The 22,369-nt window shown below is 42.9% G+C and overlaps 3 protein-coding genes and 1 long non-coding RNA gene across 4 annotated transcripts in view; 1 reads left to right on the top strand and 3 right to left on the bottom strand.

Annotated features, from left to right (window-relative positions):
• Nucleotides 1–4,308: 4,308 nt before the first annotated feature.
• LOC142904149 (uncharacterized) lies at nucleotides 4,309–5,520 on the top strand. The gene is made up of 2 exons (XR_012929349.1): nucleotides 4,309–4,685; nucleotides 5,004–5,520. It is a non-coding gene; the product is annotated as an uncharacterized LOC142904149 (long non-coding RNA).
• A 2,351-nt stretch (nucleotides 5,521–7,871) lies between these two features.
• Nucleotides 7,872–8,921, bottom strand: vent (ventral expressed homeobox). The gene is made up of 3 exons (XM_076050050.1): nucleotides 8,744–8,921; nucleotides 8,458–8,651; nucleotides 7,872–8,309 (listed from the first exon to the last, which is right to left on the bottom strand). The coding sequence occupies exons 1-3, from the start codon at nucleotides 8,919–8,921 to the stop codon at nucleotides 8,070–8,072; spliced, it is 612 nt and encodes a 203-aa protein (XP_075906165.1). The 3' UTR covers nucleotides 7,872–8,069.
• A 1,446-nt stretch (nucleotides 8,922–10,367) lies between these two features.
• vox (ventral homeobox) lies at nucleotides 10,368–11,518 on the bottom strand. The gene is made up of 3 exons (XM_076050049.1): nucleotides 11,223–11,518; nucleotides 10,850–11,085; nucleotides 10,368–10,747 (listed from the first exon to the last, which is right to left on the bottom strand). Exons 1-3 carry the CDS (start codon nucleotides 11,446–11,448, stop codon nucleotides 10,511–10,513), a joined length of 699 nt encoding a protein of 232 aa, XP_075906164.1. The 5' UTR covers nucleotides 11,449–11,518; the 3' UTR covers nucleotides 10,368–10,510.
• A 2,638-nt stretch (nucleotides 11,519–14,156) lies between these two features.
• The window catches only part of kndc1 (kinase non-catalytic C-lobe domain containing 1), a 48,889-nt gene continuing 40,676 nt past the window's right edge, over nucleotides 14,157–22,369 (bottom strand). Inside the window, exons 28-31 of the mRNA XM_076050078.1 lie at nucleotides 20,725–20,847; nucleotides 20,361–20,420; nucleotides 19,499–19,656; nucleotides 14,157–16,085 (exon numbers count right to left, since the gene is read on the bottom strand). Of these exons, the coding sequence (XP_075906193.1) occupies nucleotides 15,863–16,085; nucleotides 19,499–19,656; nucleotides 20,361–20,420; nucleotides 20,725–20,847 (564 nt within the window). The 3' untranslated portion in view covers nucleotides 14,157–15,862. The remainder of the gene's footprint in view (nucleotides 16,086–19,498; nucleotides 19,657–20,360; nucleotides 20,421–20,724; nucleotides 20,848–22,369) is intronic.

Below are 22,369 nucleotides of genomic sequence, written 5' to 3'. Positions count from 1 at the left end.
AGCATTGATTTACTCAGAATTGTCAGACAGATCAAACAAGTGAACATTTTCTCTTAGTCCAAAAATAAATAAATAAAAAATACAGAAAGCTTTTGCTGCAAGTTAGGAGTGTCCTTTGGGAGCAGAAGTGTCACTCTTAAAACTTTCCATAGCGACTGCATTGGGTGCTGACAGGTGAATACAGAATGAGTGGAGCACACTTCACACACATACACATTCCACAACATGTCGCTAGCTGTTAGCGCTTGCACTTGGAAATTTGTTATGCTAGTGGCCGTGTTCATACCTACGCATTTATTTCAGGCAGAAAACTTTGACAGGGAGAAATAATGCTGTCTTATTGAATTGCCCTGAGCTGATCCGTAGTTTATGTTGCATAACATGGTAGTTTTTGCAATAAACACATACGCCATTGGGAAATGCAAAATAGTTTTACTGTCTTCAAAGTCGATCTTTCTACCTCCACTGTCTACATTCTGATGGGATACAAAAGTCTCTCTCCCAGGGTTTGATTGGTGTGCTGTCAAAAAATGTTGTTTCAACTTTTTTCATGGTTAAAAGCATCGCTTGACCAACATTTCAGCCATTCCTATGGAGCAGACCGTCTCTATTCCATAGGAATGTGATGTTGGCCACATGTTCTCTCAAAGTTATCTAATTATTTCCTAATTCACTCTCTGATTTTTTTTTTTTAAAAAAGCCCTAATATTTTTGCTGTCCTTCAAAAGAGAAGGCAGTTCCAAAATAATTCCCTGTGTCTGTCCTCTGTATATCATGACAAAACATTAGACTCTCACAATCAAATTGCCGGCGCGTCAGACTGTATTTACACAGTCTACCAGAACTTAATAGCGGTCGGTAATTGCAGACTATGCCGGCTGAAAGGAAAGGGAATGAAAATGGAGGATAATTTTCAATCTAAAAACATGGTAAAATGTTTTTAGATTGCGGGGAAATATATTGCACGCCCCTCCTCCTCCAAAATAAAATATAAATAAATGTTGCTGACACCCTTGAAATGTACCCCTCAAGACATTTTAATTGGTTCATAGCAGCAATTTATCAATCCATCCACTTTACACTTATCAAGGTATGAGATATGTTATTCGAGCTATCGTAGGGTGAAGGCAGTCCATACCCTGGACAAGTCTCCAGTTCATCAAAAGCACTTTGAGCAACAAACAACCAACCACAAACAATTTAGAGTTGCCAGTTACTGTTATGTTCACTTTGGTCTGTGGGAGAAAACAAAATGCCCAAGAAGAAGAGAGAGTTGCTGTGAAGAGACTGTGTCAACCATGGCACGACTGTTGTCGACAAATGTCTCTTAATCTTGTGATTGGATCTGGTTAAAGGGTTATTTAATGGAAAGGAGTTCAAAGGTCATTCCAAATATGAAAACTAATCTACGTTGGCTGATTCAGCTGCAAGTTTGGACTCCAGGTAGCGTCAAGTGGGATAATAACATTAATAATAATCACTTCATTTGCAATGCATCTTTCAAAAGCAATGTAACCTGTGTAACATTGATTTTAACATAGAATGATAAAAGGTGACCCATCTAAAAGATCCAAACATCAATGAACATAACAAAATACACAAGAACAAAAAGAAAAAAACTGTGTGTCCCCTCAACTGAACAAAGTTTTTGGACAAGCCTCTGATTTCAGCTGCTGCAGATCAAGCATCGACCGGATGCACAATGACCATCATCTACATAACAGTGAAAATTAACACCAATCTAGATCTAGGATTTGTTCTTGGGAAAGCATGTGAACAGTGCACAACAGTGGACCCAGGATAGACTTCAAACTGCAAAAAACAGCTGCACTGAAGGAGTAAGCATCTGCAAGCCTTACAGAAAATGACAAATAGGATGTGAACCAGTCCAGTAACACATAAGAGGTTTACGTTTTATTTCTCAGAGGAAAAAGAAGAAGACGTTGTGGTCTACTGTGCCACAGACAGAATTAAGGTCATGGTGGATTTGGAAAAAAAAAAAAAAAAAGAAGAAGCCCAGAGTCCTCTGAAAGTAGCAAATTACCTGAGACCTGGACCATGGCAATCTCAGTGCTTTGGAGAGCTCTTAAACAAGATTGAAATATCTCAAAGAAACAGACATTTGAAAAATAAAATCTTATACATTAATGGCTAAGCAATAGTTTGGCTTATTGCTTGGAGATGGAGGTAGGAAGACTGGGATGAAATTGCTGGAAACACTGGGATCAAGATGTGTCTTCCTTAAAAGGGGTTGAACAAATTGGAAAGACCTAGAACACAGGAACAACTAATAATCTGCTAAAAAATATTGATACACTGGACACACAGCTTTTAAAAACTGTGGGGATTGATGTCAATCTAAAGGCAGGTGGACCGTTTGCAAAGTGTGCGAGTGCATTTCACAGTTAATAGAAAGAACTAATTAAAATGATTAATGATATTATCACCCTCTGGGTTCTGCGTTAAAATGTTAATGGATCTCACTGGCTTCATTGGTGAAGTCATTTAGAAATAAATGTTGACTCTAATTCAAATGATTCAGTTTTCCTGCCAAATTTGGATCATCTTATCACAGAGATTCATTCTGAATGGTGACAGATGACCTTGCTTTTGGACTCCTGCTGGATTACTGCCCCACGAATGATCAATACTGTCGTCGTTAGCTCTCCAATGTGAACTTTTACAATCACTTAAATAACTACAGTTATCAGTAAAAAAAACAAACAAAAAAAAAAACCAACCTTAAATCCAGCTAAGGCTACGCACTAGAAACACAGCTAGCAACATTCTCCAACACTGGCACTCTCTGACATTTAACAGCCACTTGTTCATGCAGTAAAACTGCACATTCTGTTTTTTGGGGTTTTTTTTTTTTTCTTTAGTCAAATGTGGTGTTAAAAGAGCCTCACTGAATCTCGGGTTGGTGTCAATGAGCGTAACACATCACTATAGCTTCGTGTGCTGCAAATCTTTGGAGATATTGCATCCTCGATCCTCGGTCAAATTTCATAAAGCACGGTGTGTCTCCACGGCTCCATGCTGAGTGAATTTGCTTGCACGTATCAGACGAACACGCGTGTATTCTGGCCCTTTTTTTTTTTTTATTATTCTTTTGAATGCGATGTTTCTGCTTAACCCTGCATATTTAAACAGCCCAAAGAACAACAACAACAGAAAATACTCTGCCCAAAGAGGAAAAGGATTGTATTATAAAAGCTGCGCGTTAAAGTGTAAGCAATTAAATCCAGTCCCTTGTGGTGTGGGGCGAACTGCTCTGACAGATTACGCTTGCTGAGTGTGTTGAATTTATTCTGTTATTGTGCAGCGATTAAAACACAGACACACACACACACACCAGATGGAAGTGTGCTCACTGAGGCTCAGACATAACTATCGCGCTGTCAGCGGTGCGCGAGTGTGTGACTGCTCGGCGGACCTTGATCAAAGAGCTCTGTTTATCTGACCCAAAGGCCTCGGCTCACAGCTTTGCCTCGCGCTTCCGCCGAGCAGGTCGGACTCAGGCGCAGCGGGCAGCCTGCACTTCACGTGTTGCCGACACGGAGAGCCAACCCTTCACCCCCCGGTCTTTTCCCACGGCATTAAAACAATTACGGTGCTGCAATACAAAAAGCTTGCATGCGGTTTGCTGCCTAATCCCAAAGCTGCTGGTGGCGGAAATGGAGATGGATTTGTATTTGTGCGTTCAGAAGTCAGACTGAGAGACACTTGATGTATGATATATAGTATGATATATTCAGTATAGACTTTCCTACTGTCTAAATAGGTATCCATGCATGCACAATAAAATAAATAATTACAGAATGTGTGTATTTAAATAGAGGGTTCTATTTGATAAAGTTTTCATTCCAGAGATTTGTGTTGTGAGCAGTGTGCAGATGACCTCATCTGGACCAGCACTTGTCATGTAAACACGTCTTTCCTTAGCAGTCCCAGCTCAGAGAGGCTCAAACACACTCAAAAACAAAACAAAACAAACAAACAAAAACAAAAAAAAAAGCAGCAAAATAAAGAGAGTGCGGTTTCGTCTTCGGCTGGTTGCGCTGGCCTTGACATGCCATTGCACTCACTCCCTCCAACAAGCATCTCACCGCTGTCTCACATCCGCACGCACGCACACACAGACACATGCACGCGGGCCTGATGACTCCTCGTCGGAGGACCTTGAGTGCTAAAAAGCATGTGGGCCCCTCTTGTGGGAGAGAGAGAGAGAGAGCGAAATGGGAGTAAATAAAAGAAACCCTGAACAGATAAGGAACGTCTCGGCAGGCCGGAACGAGGCGTCCTGGACATTTTGCTTCTTCCGCGGACTGACGTGCGCAGCAGCGTGTGCCAGATTGTAGATTATCACTGTAACAAATTTCACTGCTCAACCGGAGGGACCCAGTTGGCAGCCACAGGTGCTGAACTCGTCGGATCACTCGGGGCTTATCAGCAACTGTGGGGTTGTTTGTTTTGGTTTTTTTTTTCCTTTTCTCTTTCTTTTCCCCCCCCCTCCCTCCTCTTCCCAGCAATGGCGTCCGCAGGTGCGTCCGCCTACGCCAAGAGGGAATGCTGACAATGAGCTACTTTGTCTATCCCAAACATCTCCAAGGTCCCCGCCGAGGGGATAAAAACGGTGGGGAGGAGGTGTCAGCCCGTGGTACACTCGTCGGTAGGCGCTGGAGGTAAGTCCTCTTCCACACTTGCCTTTGCCTTTGTGTAAGAAAAAGCTGTTGGTAAAGAGACTGAAGCCTCTTTTAAATGTTTCCAGGTCACGTTTTATTTGTTGCTGAAGATTATCCTGACAAATTTTGCAGTTTTGTGCTTCATTTTTTTTTTTTTTTTTTTTTTTTATAGCTTCCACGTCGAGCCTCTTGCTGTAGGTGTCAAGAGGTTTCCCAAAATGAGGCAGTGTAATATCACGTTCCTTGTGCTGATGATTCCATGTAACGCTGATTTTTTTTCTCTTTTTTATCTTTTCCTTCCTATGGCTGTACTTGCAGGTCCCGAAGCAACAGGAACCCAGAGCTCTTTACACTCGCTGTTCCTTTTTCCTATGCATATACCTTTTTCAGATATAACTTTAAAGAGGCATAGGGCATGGGAAAATGGGGCTGCAGAGGTATTCCATCAGACTGTCTGCGGTTTCATCATCCTCTCCACACTGGCAGACGAACTCAGAGCACACACGCACTCTCTCTCTCTCTCTCTCTCTCTCTCTCTCTCTCTCGCACACGCACGCACCACACACACGCACACACACACACACACAAACACACTGTACTACAACATGCTGTGTTCAGAGGAAGTTCGAGAAAAGGGGGAATTTCTGACACACTGACCGGGGGGTGACTTTTTGTGCAATTCTGTTCTGTGCAATTGTGAGGTTGTATGTCTTCACTTGAATTTCATCATTCTGAGTTTGTGACGACTGGATTTTTGTTTTTTTCTTCTTTACAGTTCACATTTTAATGCTGAACCATTTTACGCTTGTTTGAAATAAAGGAGATTGTTTTGACAAGCATCTGTCTGGGTTTGTGTCACAGTGTCTTTCATCTGAAAAGCGTTCATCAATAGATATTGTATACACATTAATGTTAGTACACTAGCCGATTCAGATTATCTCATATGAGCAATGCTGTCAAAAAAAGAACATTGAAGTTGCTGCTTGAACCTATAATAACTTGTCTGCTGCTTTAACTTAAAACTAAAAACATATTTCCCTGAGAGAGATAAGTGTGAGACTGTCACAATATTCAGAATTGATGACAATGGCACAAATAAATGCAGTGGTGGATTAGGAGGTAAAGAAAAATACTTTTTAGCTGTCACTATTTCCATGTTCAATGAAACTGCTGTTCAATATGATGACATCCAACTTAAAGTTGATATAAACAATGTGTGGAAAGCTCTATATTACAGCTACTGCCTCGTTAACGAAAAATAACAATCATTAGCAGCTTAATGTGACTCCTGATGGTCTGAAAAAACATTGTTTCTGTTTTTAAGTACACGTTGGCCATAATAATCAAGTTAATGCGTGTCTTTGAGAAGGTTTTTTTTTTTTGTTTTTGTTTTTTTAGCATTGTGTGTGGATGTGCATGTCCAGAGGACATATGGATTTTCTTCGGGAGCAAGAGAGAATTACATTTAGATTAAGGAAACAAAAAAGATCACTAAACTTGCTGCATGAATGTGTGCGTGTGTGACAGTAAGTTCGTGCAAGCTAACCATGAATAGAAGATTTTACACACTGAGCGTAAATGTGTTCACATCCCCACGCTCTTCTCATTCCTGGATGTGAAACAGAAAACACATTTGATTTCATTATGTGCTTCATCAATCAATAAATCAATCAGTGCTGCTTTACTCTTTGTATTGCGCCGCTCTGGGTTATTTAAAAACATTCTCCAATATTTATGAGTTGAAAATAACCAGCTAATAAAATGTCTCACACTGTTCAAAATTCACGACCAACAGTGACTCTGACCTGACACTAAAGTCCCCAGTAACTGACACAAGGCCGTCAGCCTCATTCTGGAAATCAGCCTCATTCTGGAAATCATCCTTTGTGATGTCATCAAGTGCTGTGACTTCATTTATACCTGTCATGTCTGTGACGACCCCCCCGCCCCCCGCCTTGCCCCCCCACCTGAGTGGTCGTCTCCTAATCCCTCTGATGGCTACTTGCTTTTGTCCCAGTTAAACAGTTTGAGCAGGCGGTAACAACCAAGCATCAGTCTGACCATTAGCACCTCTTCCCTCCAACTTAATGAAAGGGGGATCAACTCTGACTAACACTTTCTCCTCACACAATAGATCCTTTATAAACGTCTATGTAGCCATTAAGTGATGGAAACAACCTTGGATTGCTGCTGCTGCTGCTGCTGCTGCAGTAGCTTGTATGAAACACTTCCTTGAATAATTTCTTCCCAAGGTGGTTGATGTTGATGGATTCCAAACACTTCCTTTCATAGCTGTGCCCCCTTGTGGGAGGTACCAGTACTTTTCTTTGACTTGAGCACGGACCTGAGCTGATTAATCAAACAATCATGCTGCTAAACCTGCTCAAGTTCTTCCAGGGCAGTTACTTATATGGCTGTCTATCAAGCAACAGAATGGAATAGCCGAGAAGAGACAGGGCGTTTGTTTATGACATGATTACCTATTTAGCTGGGGCCACCTAATGACTTTAACGTGAGGCAATATACACCTCTGGCAGACTTTTGGGCGCCGCTCTTGTGAGTATCTCGAGAAAGTGCCAAGTGTTGCGTCAGCAGACAAAGGCGCTCAATGGATCTCAATGATCTCGCAGATACCGCTTAGTCACCGCTTTGATGTTCCTTTTGAAGATTCGGATCTACAGTGCAAGCCCGGAGTGAATCACAGCTTGGAGCCACGCCACCGGACGCCAAATGAAAATATTTGCCCGTCATCCGTCTGGTTCGTTCACTTAAGGATTGGGGCGCACAGGCGTGAGAAACGGGAGGGAAAAGTCCTACGGGGACGCTCGGCTCTTCCCTTGAAGTGGATGAGAAACAGCAAAACAAGACAGCACCATTTGCTCGCAGCAGATGATTTAAATAATAATAGTTAAATCATTTTTTTTTTTTTAAATCACCATGGGCTTATTTTATTTTATGTTTTTGTTTCATTCCAAACAACAAGTAAACCATTGTAGTTATTATCAAATGAATACACCACGTTAATATTTTATGTTCAAACTCAAGTGTTGGATTTAAAAAAAACAAAAACAAAACATCAATATAAAACACTTTCTAACGTATTTTGGCTAATTTTGACTGTGTAGGAGTTGTGTTTTTTGTTGTTTTTTTTTATAGATAACACATTTATAAACAGCGAAGGCCAACTTATTGAAAAACAGACACATTTATTGGTGAACATCAACAATATGCAACAAACACAGCGTACTTATTATAATTCAACAATAATTAAATATATTTCCACAGTGCTTCATGCATCATATTCAAACAACTCTCTCTTAGAGAGACGGGAGGGCATCTAGATTCTAGACAGGACATAGCATCGTTGTGTGTGAGCGGCGGAGCTCAGTGGAGGTACGCGGGCAGGATGACAGGGTGCCGAGGACCCGGCGGGGCCGCGCAGTGGAGCGGCGGGATTGGCTGGCAGAAGCCGCCGCTGACTGCGGGGAGCTGTCCGCCCGGGTAGTGGTGCTGAAACAGGGCGGGCTGCAGCAGGGCTGTGGCGGGGAGCCATTTGAACTCGGAGCGCAGATCCTGGACCTCTCGTTTCAGCTTCATTCTCCGGTTCTGGAACCAAGTTTTCACCTGTGCGACACAGTTACACGTGAGACAAACCGGAAGCTGCAACGCCACTATTATTCGGTTTTTATTAAAAGCCAACCGGGCGTCTCGGTTCTCGGTCGTTTGCCTCTCAGCCGAAAGTCCTTTGTAGCGCTTCCACTTTTGCACCAACCTGAGTTTCTGAAAGGCTCAGCCTCTCGGCTATCTTCCGTCTTTGCAGAGCACCCAGGTATCTGTGCTTGCTGAACGTGCTCTCCAGTTTTCTGATCTGCTCAGAGGTGAACTTGGTCCTCATCCTGCGCTGATGCTGGCTCACCCCGTCACCTTCTTCCCCCATCTCGGCGTCAGAAAGCGAACCGTCACTACCTGTAAATTAAAGAACCGACCGTCCGCTTAACACAAAGGACGTCCACATGCACAGTGCACAGGCCACGTGATCTGAGGACAAAGAGACTCACTGTTTGGCGAGTTCGGTCCCTTGGTAAATCCTACGAATTCTTTGCGCGCTTCTAGATTTAGAGTGGCACCTTCGTAGCAGCTTCTGGAGAGCCATTCCACAGAGAAGTTCGCCATGATGTGTCCACACAATTTTGGTCGGCATCTGCAAATCTTGCCCCTTGAAAGCCCAAGTCTCATATAAAAGGAACACACCTCCTTTATTTTTGCATATGCAAAGGGATCTCAACGGAACGATAGAAACTTGATGGCCTTTGTAATCGAGGCTGGCCTGAGCGTTTTCTCACCTCCGTGGCAGTCTGCGACGCCGCGGCGCCACTGAGTCTGGTCTTCAGATACCTGGTATCGCAGGACTAACTGATCGCCACATGGAATAAGGGCAATATGCGCTGGTGAATACAGAGCAGTCACGGTGTATCCATGAGAACTCTAATGTAACTAAAAACGAATGAATGAATTAAAGTAACGCAGTTGCAGAAATTTAAATTGCGCGTGTCTGTTGTGTTCGGCTTTTGCTCTGAACAGATGCGTCCAGATGTCTGAGCAGCAGCCCTTGTTTCTGTTGCCCTGGGACTCGGTTCATTGTAAGACCGTCGTGTTTGATCTCTCTCGACTTTCTCGAATGAGATCATTTACTCGCCCACGACAGGTTACGATCTTGGTTCACTCGGATTTCCAGTCACTTTTATCCACTGAAACAATACTGTACAAACCTCTGCCATAAACACATGAATTGTCCAGGGCTGGACAGATGTGAATTTCGCTCAACAGAAAATGGATTGATGAAAACCGCAGCTTCTGCCTACAGAGGAATCGGTTTAGCGATCTACAAATCTCATCACATGACAGATGTGCCTCTTGTTTTTAACCACAGGGCTGCAAGACTTCAAACCAAGCCCAATTTGATGACCATACAAAACCCCAGACTCACTGGAGCCAGGCAGGTAGACTCCTGCTGTAAGTGTAAACTCATCAATGGGCGACGTAATTAGAACTAATTGTCGACCATGATCGCCCAGTTAGCTGTCGTTTGAAGTGCGCTGGGTTGGGTGGGGGATTTGGGGAGGAGGGGCTCATGGGTCGGTGGCGCTCTGCATATGAAAGCGTGGCATTTGAGCTGTTCTGATGACAGGTTAAGGAACATTTTGGCCCAGGAATGCGGCCGCGCTGTCAATGCAGTTAAACCTAACCTATTGAGTTAGGCGTTATTACGTTAGCTTGCTATTATTAGAGGAAAACGACATTTCACGATTGACACCCCCCGCCCCTTAGTTATCTTGAACTATTTTTGTTGTGAGATTGTGTGTGTGTGTGTGTGTGTGTGTGTGTGTGTGTGTGTGTGTGTGTGTGTGTGTGTGTGTGTGTGTGTGTGTGTGTGTGTGTGTGTGTGTGTTGTGTGTTGTGTGTGTTTGCTTGTTCCTCCCAGCTCTGCCTGAGATCCTGTGTGTTTAATACAATGCTTGCTAAAGTGAATTTCTGTGATGTAATGTCATGAAGCTTATTCTTTTTTTTCCAAATGAAAGACTGAACGATCCTTCATGAGGCACTGAAGTTAATGTGATCAATTTTATCTCGATCTTATCGGATAAGCCAAGACACAACAGACTCCAGTTTTACACAACTGTCGAAGATAAAGATTTTATTTATTTATTTATTTATCATATATAATTCTATTTAAATTATATTAATATCTCTTTACAAAATTTAACAACGGCACAGAGGAATACAAGTAAGTGTTTCAGTCATAAAGTCACACGTTAACATTAGGCTCAGTGGAAATGCTGGTTGCGCATTATGTGTTGAGAGGGCTGCTGGAAGACCATCTGCTGGACGGGAAGCGCATAAAAGGCCGAGGCTGGAGCAGGGTAGTGCGGCCGAAGTGGGCCAATGTCCCGATGGTAGTGAACCGCCGGGGGCTGGAACATGAGCGGCGTCGCTTGAGGGGCAAAGTAGTCCTGCAGATCCCGCTTCAGTTTCATCCTTCTGTTCTGGAACCAAGTCCTCACCTGAGAGAAAATGATACATCAGAACACGCTCAGCACCACGGCAGCTCGTCATGCAGACGTGGACTCCTCGGGGTGGTGGGTGCGCGTGGAATCTGCGTTTACCTGAGTTTCTGTGAGGTTGAGCTTCTGCGCCGTCTTCACTCGTTCTCCCGCCTCCAAGTACTTGTGCTTGCTGAAGATCTTCTCCAGCCTGTTGATCTGCTCAGGGGTGAACTTCGTGCGCACGCGGCGCTGCAGCCCGTCCGTCTCTGCCTCGCATCCACTCTCATCCACGGAGAGGCAATCAGACGATGCCGCCTCACTCTCATATCCGGAGGAGTATCCGCTTGTGTCAGAAACTGCAAACAAAATGGGGAGAAATAAGTTCGTTGTGGGTGGAGGAGGGGGGTGGGGGGGCTCGTGTCTTAAAAACAGAGTGAAAGAGAGAGAGAGAGAGAAATAGATGGATATCGGTTGTCGGCTTTTCACTATTTACCGGGTGATGCGCAGGTCGTTGGTCGTTCGCTCTCTGTGTGGTGGACGGGCCTGGACGCTTTGGGTTTTGGCTGCAGATAACACTCTCCGTAAGCCGGCGGCCGCGGCTGAACCATGCATGGAACATGGGGCCGACAAGACAGTGGAGAAGCAGCCTCCTGCTCCGCCGCCTTGGAAGTGCTGTGATGGCTCTGAGCCAGCCAGTCCACAGAAAAGTATCTCACCATGTTCGCAGTGCGGCGAAGAGATCTGTATCCAGTGAGTGAGTGGGAGTGAGTGAGACTGCGCGACGGCTGGCCAGGGCCCCCCCAACTTTTATAGTGGATTGGCCCCGGCTCGGATTTGCATATGTTAAGGCTTTTTTAACGCCTGATCGATCCTGGTGATTAGGGGTTAATGGCTCGTTATTGAAGTCTTTACATATCCTGTGAATGTGTGAAGTCCTGGCGCCGCCGAGTCTGTGAGAAATGTCCTGAGCTCATACATTTGTCCGGCGCGACTGAAACCGGGGGTCCCCGCAGAAATAACTTTACGTCTCATGCGGAGGTCGAGACTTTCATGTGGCAACCGCTGCATACAGTGGGGGCAGAGCATTCATTGTAATCACGCGATTTCCTCATGTTGGGTCGACTGACTTCAGATCAAGATCAATTGCATTTAAAAACTCTTTTGCTAATTTGCTTTTTTCCATTCCTAAATATATTGTAAGTGACTTACATGTTTATATATCTATTAGTTTATTTTTGTTTTTCTGTATTGTTATCTTTTTACCCTTTCTTGTACTTTATATATAGCTGTAGCCAAACCTTCCCCAGTGTGAGATTCATTCAGTATTATTCTTAATATATATATAAATAAATAAATAAATAATAATAATAAGAATAATTTATTTTATAAGCCTGTCACACCGGACCGCAAGACAAATGACCCAGATAATAATTATAACTGCCATAATGTAAAGATACATTTTTAAACTGCAACATTTTTATTTTTATTTTTTTTAAATTAAATAACTGGTCACTGGTACCACATGCAATCGCAGATTTCAAATTATTCGGTTTATCTTAGCCGTTTAGAAACACTAACAATAAAAAGAAAAAAATCTCTAACATTACAAACTGCCCATCAAAGAGCTCCTCCAGTAGTTTCTGTCGCCCGTCTGCAAGTCCCGTTGCAGTTGCGTGTCTAGACTCTCGTGTGTGTGTGTGTGTGCGTGTGTGTGTGTGTGTGTGTGTGTGTGTGTGTGTGTGTGTGTGTGTGTGTGTGTTGGGGAGGTGGGAGGGGGGGCTAAGAGCGGTGGTTCTCCCGGTGTTGACATGTCATTGATACCCCGGTGAGCGCTGGCGCCAGCGTTTGGCGCAGAGGCTTCAAACAATGCGGATCAAAGGTATTACAGTAGCGACACGATTACCGCCGATCGCTGCTCCGTTCAAATGGAAATGTGCTAAAACAAGCTGTGAGAAAGCTGGAAGGGAGCGGGAGGTGAGGGGGGGGGGAGGCGGGGGGGGGGGGGGGGGGGGGGGGGCTTCGCGGCCAAACGCGCAAGTGGCTCAAACACTGGCTGGTGATACGCAGTCAACAAGTAAATAAATAAATAAATAAATAAATAAATAAAAGCCGCAAAGTCCAACTTTAGATGTCCGGCCCTTTTACTGTCGCTCTGTGGCGTTCCAGCAGGCCGGGCCGTGTGTGTCGCCCCTCCCACTGAAAGATCTCCTCGCGCAACAGTTCGGGAACAATGGCACTAAACTGATCGTTTAGTTACATGACAAGGGAGATAAGAGGACGAGTCTGCTCGTCTCTTTTATCGGTGATCTGTCGCTGCGGAGGCAGGAGTCCATCAGCCTTTCTGGAGCTCCTTCTTTGTTTCATCTGGCTTCTTCTTTGAAGCTACGGCCTGATCCCCGCCGGATAACAATCAGAAGAGAGGTCGGGACTTCGCCTTCACACTGTGACTGTTTCCTCCGCGAGAGGAAGGGGTCCGCGAAAACTCAGTGGGCTGTCACAGAATCGCCGGACAGGATTACAGGAAAAAACACAAAAACAAAAACAAAAACAAAAAAACATTATTTATGTTGTGACAAATCACGTTGAAAATATGGTGCAAGCCCTTTTGGACTTTGTTGTAAAATGCCATCAAGATTTGGAGACTATAGTGGTGCACGCATGTCCCATCATCAACCAAACTGAGTCGAGTAAAAACCCCTGTTTGAATACTAAAGCTCATTGCAGGAGTCATTCAGTTGTAGGTGTTGCTTTTACTGATGCCGGAGTTGCATCATGTGTGTATGCAGTTTCTCAGAACCAAGTTAAATGTTTTTTTTTTTTTTTCCTCTGTCAGTTTGCTCATGTTTTTGCCTGAAGAAATGACCACAAATGCATAGATTGTAATGCAATTCCTGGCCATACGACTGCCAGCATATTCATAAAAACATGTCCCCACTTTTCAAAAGGACCAAAAGGTTCTGAAAATTTTAATCAATTTTATGAGGCAATTTCAATTTTAATACCACTTTTTATGGCTGTGCAAGCCCAGTTTGAAGAAGAGGTCAAAAGCACGGTGGCGAATTGTTCACATTATTGGTTAAAACATGCAAAAATCTGTAAATTCTGTGACAATTGCAGCTAAATACGAGTTACATTTGCCTGGATGACATCCATACTTGGATATCCTAGGTCCTTGTGGTCAAATTGAGTGGCCAATTATTTGAACTATTGTAGTCTCTGTCTTATGCAATTTGAAAATCTCCTGGAGAAATGTAAAGCCACGCATGGATAGACGCGCGCACGCACACACACACTTCCAGACAGATGTCACCGTGCTGCAACCTGTCTCGCAGCCAATCTATCACAGATATTGTCTGACAATAACAGGCTCTGGCAAGAACTGTGCTTGGAAAACCTCATTTATTTGGAAAACCTCATTTATTTGGAAAACCTCATTTATTTGGCAAAAATTAAGCAAATCGTGTACGGTGCGTCACATTCCATCTCCGCGGTCACGGCGGAAGACCGCGGATGAGAGGGAGCAGGCAGGAAAATAGAAAAACAGTCAGCGGCTGAATACCATCTCCCTACAACCCCACAAATTACGCACTGACATCTCATTATGATTTACCATTTTCTATAAAATGGGAAGATGTCACGCGGACAGTCAGCCCGTCGAGCTTTTTCGCCCTTCACGGCGCCTTGTTTAACAATGAATGAAATTGTTTCGCATTCGTGCCGCTCAAAATCGGATTATTAGAAGTTAATTTAGCCAAGGCTCGTCTAATGAAGCTGATTCAATGCTCTTCGGATTTGTAAACAAACAAAATTAACAGGTCACAATGTATGACAAACAAGCGATCGGCCAATACACCACAGCGCAGATTTGACTTTTCACAAAGACACGTCAAATAGGCATTGTCTGAGATGTTTGACACGTGTTATGTCTCTTCTTTCAGCCAGGATGATTCTTCTTTGCTTTTCTTCGGGAATGTTTCTCATCACTGTCTCCTTTTTTCATGAGTGCGGTATCAGATAAAAAGCTCCTATGAAGAATGAACAAACAACCTCTGTGGATGTGATCTTTTTTTATATGATCTAAATGGCAAAATGCAACATTCTGAAAGAGTGAAAATAAGCTTTTCAAAATGTTTTTTTAGCGTTTGGCAGCATTCTTAAATATCCAGAGGTGAAAAGTCATGCTAAGATATCTCAAAAATATAAATTCAATCATTCTTTATGGCATGTTTAATAGGATTAATAGTGTCCTCTCAAGTGATGTCAGACCAAAATAACGTTATGTAAAATTGCACTGGGTTTCTGCAGTTGCTAGAAATATCCAACATTTGCAACTTCAATTCTGTATGTGTTACACATATTGCGGGATTTGACGATAAAGCTACCGAGAACGTTGAACGTTTTGTCAGTCGGAACCAAACGTTTTTAAAGTTAAAGTTAAAGTCCCAGTGATTGTCACATCCCGAAGGATGCGAAATTTGTCCTCCGCATTTGACCCATCATCCCCTGAGGGGAGCGGTGGGCAGCTGCAGTGCTGCGCCCGGGAATCATTGGGTGATCTGACCCCCCAATTCCAACCCCGGATACTGAGTGCCAAGAAGGGAGGCAATGGGTACCATTTTTACAGTCTTTGGTATGACTCCACAATTTTTTTGTTGCCCTAAACAAACCCTAAACCCTAAACTGAACAGAGCACTGGGCAGCCCCTAGTAAACTGCACAATGACCTGTGCTTTGTGCTGGGAACCACCTGGACTTTTGGTCCCTTTGGCAGTAGTTCCCCAAGTTGCCACTGGGAGCTAATCTCAGCTTTCACTCTGTAACATGCATTCTGGCAGGTACATTAAATGGGTAAAAAGTCAAAAAAGATGTACCGCACAAAAATTTGTTCCGTTGGTTTAAGGCGAAGCAGCTCGAGTACAAAGTGTGTGTGGGGGGGGGGAAATGATAAACGCTTTGCTTCAAAAAGAAAAAGTCAACGGTGATGTCTTTTTGACTTAAGCTGAGGGGCCTCAATAGAACAAACGTGCGGCGGCTGAAAGCTTTTCATAGATAAGCACGGGGGGGGGGGGTCCTGTACATCGACTTGGAGGTGATGACCTACTGGGGGGGGGGTCACGGTGACCAGGGCGGGGGCTCACTGGAAAGAGGCCTTGACCCTCTTCAGTTTTTCCTGGATCTTCCGACTTTGCCTCTCGCTGGACTGCTGGACGCCGGCATCGGCGGCCAGAAGATGCGCGTCAGAGGTGGCGAGCCAGGCGATGCGGTGCCGAAGGTAGTCCTGCAGCTCTCGGTCGGGGCTGTGCGGGCACACTGCCCCCTGGAAGGCATGGACCTGGCTCACGACCTTCGCGATACTCCTGAATCAAGGACAGACGAGACAAGAGTGAAATGTCAGACAGATATGAGGTGAACCAGTTTAGTTAGTTGCCTGCGAGTCCTATGGTGTGTTGCAGGCGATGAAGGAGTATGGTATGGTCAACTGTATCGAAGGCAGCCGGATGAGGAGAGATGGGGAACCAGAATCTGCTGCCATCAAGAGGTCATTTGTGACCCTGACCAAAGCTGTCTCTGTGCTATGCGAAAACCAGATTGGACCCTGTCAAAGAGGTTATTGTTTTTGAGCGGATCATGGAGTTCTGCTGCAACTATTTTTTCCAGTGCGTTTGACAGAAATGGGAGATTGGAAATGGGCCTGTAGTTGGCGAGAGACTTTCTGGGTATGGGATTTTTTTTTTCAGTCGTGGTCTGATGACAGCAGATTTCAGTACAGATGGAATATGGCCGGACAGGAAGGATTGGCTTATGATTTTGGTAATGAGAGGGGAGACGGCAGAAATGTTCGCCTTCAGCAGCATTGAGGGAAAAGATTCCAGGGCACAAGTGGTGGGTTTTATTTTTTTGAGGACGTCCTCCACCTCTCTTTGTGTGGTGTCAGTGAAGGAGCAGAGGGGATGGACATTTTCTAATGATGATGATCCAGTGGCTTGGTGCTTGGCTTTTGTTTATATATTATTCAGCACATTTTAACAGCATTGTCTGAGTTACTTCATCACTTTCAAAACGTGAAAGGCTGTCATAGTTTGCAGTGTTGTGTAGACTGTAATGTGACGCTGGACATGTTTGTTGACTCGAGGAAAACAAGAAACATCGACACATAAGTTTTGGTTATTTTCAAGGCAAACTGATGGTGGCCAGTTGTCTCAGGCAGCCCAAATCAAAATGTTACCTGGTGCCAACGTCACTTACTAATGCCTGAGGAAAGGCGAGGAAATACTTAGGTAGACAGGTGATATATGTTGTGTGATCATATATATGTGAGATTTTTGTTTGAGTGAGGTCGAGTCCAACTCGAACTCAAATTGTTTATTTCAAATTCTCTTTATTTGCATTTTTTAACGTCCCTGGTACGTAGCGCTCACTTACAGAAGCATAATCGCTGGTAATACGTTGTGCATGTTTGTGAACTTGTGTCGATTCTGCTGACAGCGGTGCAGCACATCTGCAGCTATTCGCCAAGGAGACCAGTTCAATCGGAAACCAGTAGGGCCACAAAACCCAACGTGGCTGTTGTTGTGGTGAGTGGTCGTCTGCACCTCACGGCCACTCAGGTTGCAGTGCGGAGGGAGGGATTTAGGGCTGTGACATCAGCGTTTCCAAAAAAGATCGTTTTCGGACTTATCCACCCTGAGGAGCGTTTTTGAAAAAGTGCGGTTTCAGTGAAACCGCCGGCTTCCTGTAAATGCAAGGTGGAACCACATAAATATGTGTGCGTTTTCAGAGAAACCCCTATTTGTGTAAACAGGGCCTGAGACAGTTTTGTTGTCTGGAGGACCGCTTCAGGAAATCCTTTGTGCCTTGAGGCATTACCCCTGTAACTGTTTCCCGCTGTGTAACAGATATTATTCTGGACTTTTTCTGTACTCAAAGGCTCAATGCTTATCCATGCCTCTACACAATTGACTGCCTTTTTCACACCTACTCTTGTTTAGTTGTTGTATATATAGATTCACTTGACTGTTTCTTGTAATTACTGTATAGATTTTATTTGTATTGTTTTTAGTGCTGCAACAGCGTAGTTTCCCAATTTGGCATCAATAAAGTACATCTATTCTGTTATTATATTTTTCCGTCTGTGACCTAATTACGACAGAGTGGGGTTAGCCCCCCTCGGCCCACGGCGTCCAGCTGTGCCTGCTGGAACCCCTAACCTCAGCATCTGGATACAGCCGGTGGCCTCTCAGCATCTGGCCGGGAATCTCCTCGCTTCCAATCAAACGGCAACCCACGGGCGCCATCTGGCGCAACAGTGGCACACCTACCGACAACCCCGAATCCAACAGCTGTCCCATTACCATCCGAGCATCGCTCGTTGTGACCCCCAGCATCTGCTCGGCCGTGTTGGAGTGAAGAAGAAGGACGCCAGGAAAAAAAAAAAGAAAAGTGTCTTCACAACGATTTGGATGACTCTATCACAGACGGGGTAATTTGGGATAATTATCGCCCGTCACTTAATTGTGTCACCGTACGGACGTGGCCCGGCTTCCGAAACAGGCTAATTCCAACAAACAGAATTAAGGCAGATGATGGTTTTCCAACAAAGGCGGGAAATACATCCATTATTTAGCTCTCATTCTTTTTAAGGCGTCTCTCGCTTCCACCCCTCTCACCAATTTCCCCAACCGAAATGTAGCATCTTCAAGCTGCTCCTCTCGACCGCCTCGTAATAAATAATTCAGAGAAAGCAGAAAGTCTTGAATCCTAAAGAGCATAACAAAGCAGTTTTTTTTTAAATCTACCTCTGCTAATTAATTATTCGAGACAATCAAGAAAAGGGCCGTATTTTAGGCTATGGTATGAATTGATGGTCTGCAATCACAAAGTACAAAAGCAACAGAACAAAGCAACCAAATCAATCATTGTTCAATCTGAATAAGCACAAAGCTTTGTTTATGGTTCACCACTCGAGGAGACAAATTATTTTTTTTTTTGGAATATTCTGTCTTTAAAGCTCACATGATTTCAAAAATACATTAAAACTGAGGGTAAATGCTGAGGGAAATATTTTTGCACTACAACGTAACATTTTTTCAATTGCATGGAAATATTATGGCAAAAATGTGATTATGTTTTAAAGAACAGTATAACATTTTTCATACACTTTTTCAAAGGTGGAACAAAAATTGTTTATAAGAATAGTAGATAAATAAAAAAAAGACAAAACAATACGATTTGTGTGTTGACGGTTGTTTGCAAGAGCTCACTAATTTTCCAACTCAGATATGTGAAATTGTTAGAAACAACGTAGAAATGAGGAACGTAATTGCAACAAATTAATAATTAATTCATTAAAAGTTAGAAGTTAAGTAATTAAAAGTTAAGTTAAAAGTTGTTGCTCTAAAATCTAAAGTTTAGCATTCATATATATATATATATATATATATATATATATATACATATGTATATATATATATATATATGTATATATAAATATATATATATATATATATATATATATATACATATATATATATATATATATATATATATATATAAATATATATATATATATATACATATGTATATATATATACATATGTATATATATATATATATACATATGTATATATATATATATATATATATATACATATATATATATATATATATATATATATATATATATATATATATATATACATATATACATATATATATATATGTATATATATATATATATATATATATATGTATGTATAGCCAACATGGTCACCTGAGTTTGGTCCACTTGTAAGCTCCACTGGTGAGTGTGAAGGCTCCGATTTCCAGTTGCTGGACGTGCATGGCCAGGATGTGCGCCGACGGCAGCGTCATCCTTGGGCTTGTGTGTTCGCCCTTCATCAGGCACAAGTCGTCGCTCTTCAGAAACACCTGAGAAGACAGCGATTCAATCAATTGGGGGCTCAGAAACTGTCACCGCCCTGTTGGTTTGTCTGTATGTTGCACCTTTAGGTCAGGGCAAGATTCATTTTTATCTTTAGAATAGAAAATAATACTCAGAACTAGAGGTGGCTTGACTGGAGTAGTGCCCTGACTTGTGACTGCTGTGCGCAGGCTTCTTATAATATAATATTATAATATTAACGCTTGCTAATGTTCTCTTTCTTCTGTTTTAAGCCTTAAACCCCCTATAACTCCGGGACATACAGTATATCAATAAACAGCAAATATTAATAGTAAACAAACATTACTCTATGCTAATAATGGCACATAATGCTAGCAGAGCTACACCAGAGGCCTCGAGGAAGGGCAGGGAGACGGTTTGTTTTGTTTTGTGCACATGCGGTGTGAAAACATGACACCTCGTGGCGAAAATGACAACACATGACAACTCTCGGCAGCCAAGTTGGCTCTTTGAGATTCCTGTGTCTGTCACCGTAAGTCGGGCCAGCTGAACGGCATCAACAAACAGGCTCCTCGCTCCGAGCTGTTTTTCTATTGATTTGTTTGCCCCGAAGCCCAGTTTCACAGTATGTGCCTGGGTTCATATTCAGCTGCAAACAACATACGCGCGCTTGCTCAAATATGCCTGAGCAGACGCACAGACACACATGCACGCATGCACGCACGCACACCTGCACAGCTCGCAGCTCCTCCAGGATCTCACACACCTTGGAGGACAGATGTTTCCAAGCCTGTTGGAAAACAAGGATGAGGAGAACTTTTATTCTGTAACTTACAAAATGCACTGCCTTCAATGCACCACTAAAGTCACTGAAAGTTTCTTTTAACTGTGACTTTTTGAAGACTCACCAGTCTGCATTCCTGGTTACAGTGCTCCCATTTTTTACATTTCCGATGAATGTATGAATGATAATGTTTCATTGCGAAACTAATTAAACACTCAAAAATCTACGGCACCCGGGGAAACATCGGGCTGGGGGGCTTGGGGCTCCACTTATTGCCAAAGTTGAAAATTTGCATGAGACGCAGCCTTACTGGTAATTGCCTGACAATCACGCTCTCCAGAGCACTGAGGACCTGCATGGCCGTGGCGAAGTTCCTCAACTCGTAGCAGTGCTTCCCAACCCAAAGATACTTGGTCAGCAAAGCGACCTGCGTCTGCATGGGAAGAGAGGGGTTTTCATGGGAAGAAGAAGAAAAAAATGCTGAACGAGGCAGAATGGAAATGCTGGGGCGGTGCAATTTTTGTCCAAGGGGCTAAAAAAAAAAAAAAAAAAGAGGCTGCATAATAAAGCATGTCCAGCGGAAAAATAAGAAAAAGAGACAAATTCAACTTAAAACTTCATTGTAGACTCACTTAAAAAAAAAAATATATATATATATATATATCATAAATTGCTTTGAATGATGAAGTCATTTTTCCAGATGTCATTTCATTGTCCTCTGGTTTGGCAACAATGCTAATCTTTGTTAGCTCACATGTTTCGCTAACTAGAGCGGAAGATGTGCAGTCTTCTGAGTCACATGTAACTACACAGGACTACTTCCTAGACGCAAATATTGTAATCTATTAGACAAAAAAACAAAAAAACATAAAAAAAAACCCAAACCCACAGGCATTAGAGGGCCATGTTTTAAATGTGAGTGAGTCCAAGGTGGAATTTGAAAGATTCACAATATCTAAACAATAAATCAGGCAATCACATAAGCCCGAGTAGACACGAAAAATAGTGAAAAAAATAAGCTTTTTTTTTTTTTTAGTGAAAGATTCCTTTAAATTGTCACGTTAAAGTGTGGGATCTCATGTTGCGTTCACACAATCGCGCTAGAAGCCCATAGGGGTTGTGCTGCACCAGTATCACTGAAAGAACACACCGCCATGGTCATATCTACAGAGGGGGGAATAAACGGTGCTGCAGAAGTTTGCATTTTGTTCTGACACCCTTTGAAGGAAAACTGCCATGGAAAAAAAGTGCAGTCCACAAAGCGCTACAAAAGGACTGCTGCTGCATATGGTGGCTGTTCTGTCGAGGTCTGCTGACCTTGAAATCGCATGGTCTTGAATGACCGTCTTCTTTCCCTCCCTTCCTCTCATCTTTGCACGTGGCAGCGCTCGTCTTCCTCTTCTTGAAGTCTCACGTGCTTGCTGCATTGCACTGTATTCTATCTCACTTTACAGCAATGTAGTGTGCTGCCTTTTTTTTTTCTTCTATCTGTTTCCATCAACCTGCCTCGTGACAACGAATGGAAGTCAGCCACGTAAATAAATCATAATAAAATAATAAAAAATAATAAATTCAAAAAAATAATGTTCAAACTCTCAGTGCTACTTTATCCGATTTGAAACAAAACAACTGAATTCTGACAGTGCGATAATAAAAGACATACTGCCACTTAGACTAATAATAATAATACCCATCAAGAATACTTCCTAATTGGATACCCGGAGAAGAAAAAGAGTTTTCATTGATCTGAACATTTATGGTATACATGTGCGATGCAAAGTCATTGATTACTTTGATATGCCAGAGTATATAAAACACTCCAAAAACGAAAAAAGTAATATTTCTGCACAAATCATCTGTTACATTCAAAATTGGAACAAATCACATTTCTTCGGTTGAGCCAGCCAGTGAGCAATGAAATGCCTTTTATGAAGCACCTGTAGCTCCTGCCCATG

Source organism: Nelusetta ayraudi, unplaced genomic scaffold (assembly GCF_046127955.1).
Source record: "Nelusetta ayraudi isolate G7.1 ecotype Tasmania unplaced genomic scaffold, CSIRO-AGI_Nayr_v1 ptg000122l, whole genome shotgun sequence".
In the NCBI taxonomy this organism is placed as follows: Eukaryota; Metazoa; Chordata; class Actinopteri; order Tetraodontiformes; family Monacanthidae; genus Nelusetta; species Nelusetta ayraudi.
The sequence above is the reverse complement of the archived record's forward strand: the minus strand, read 5'-3'. Positions and strand labels throughout refer to the sequence as shown.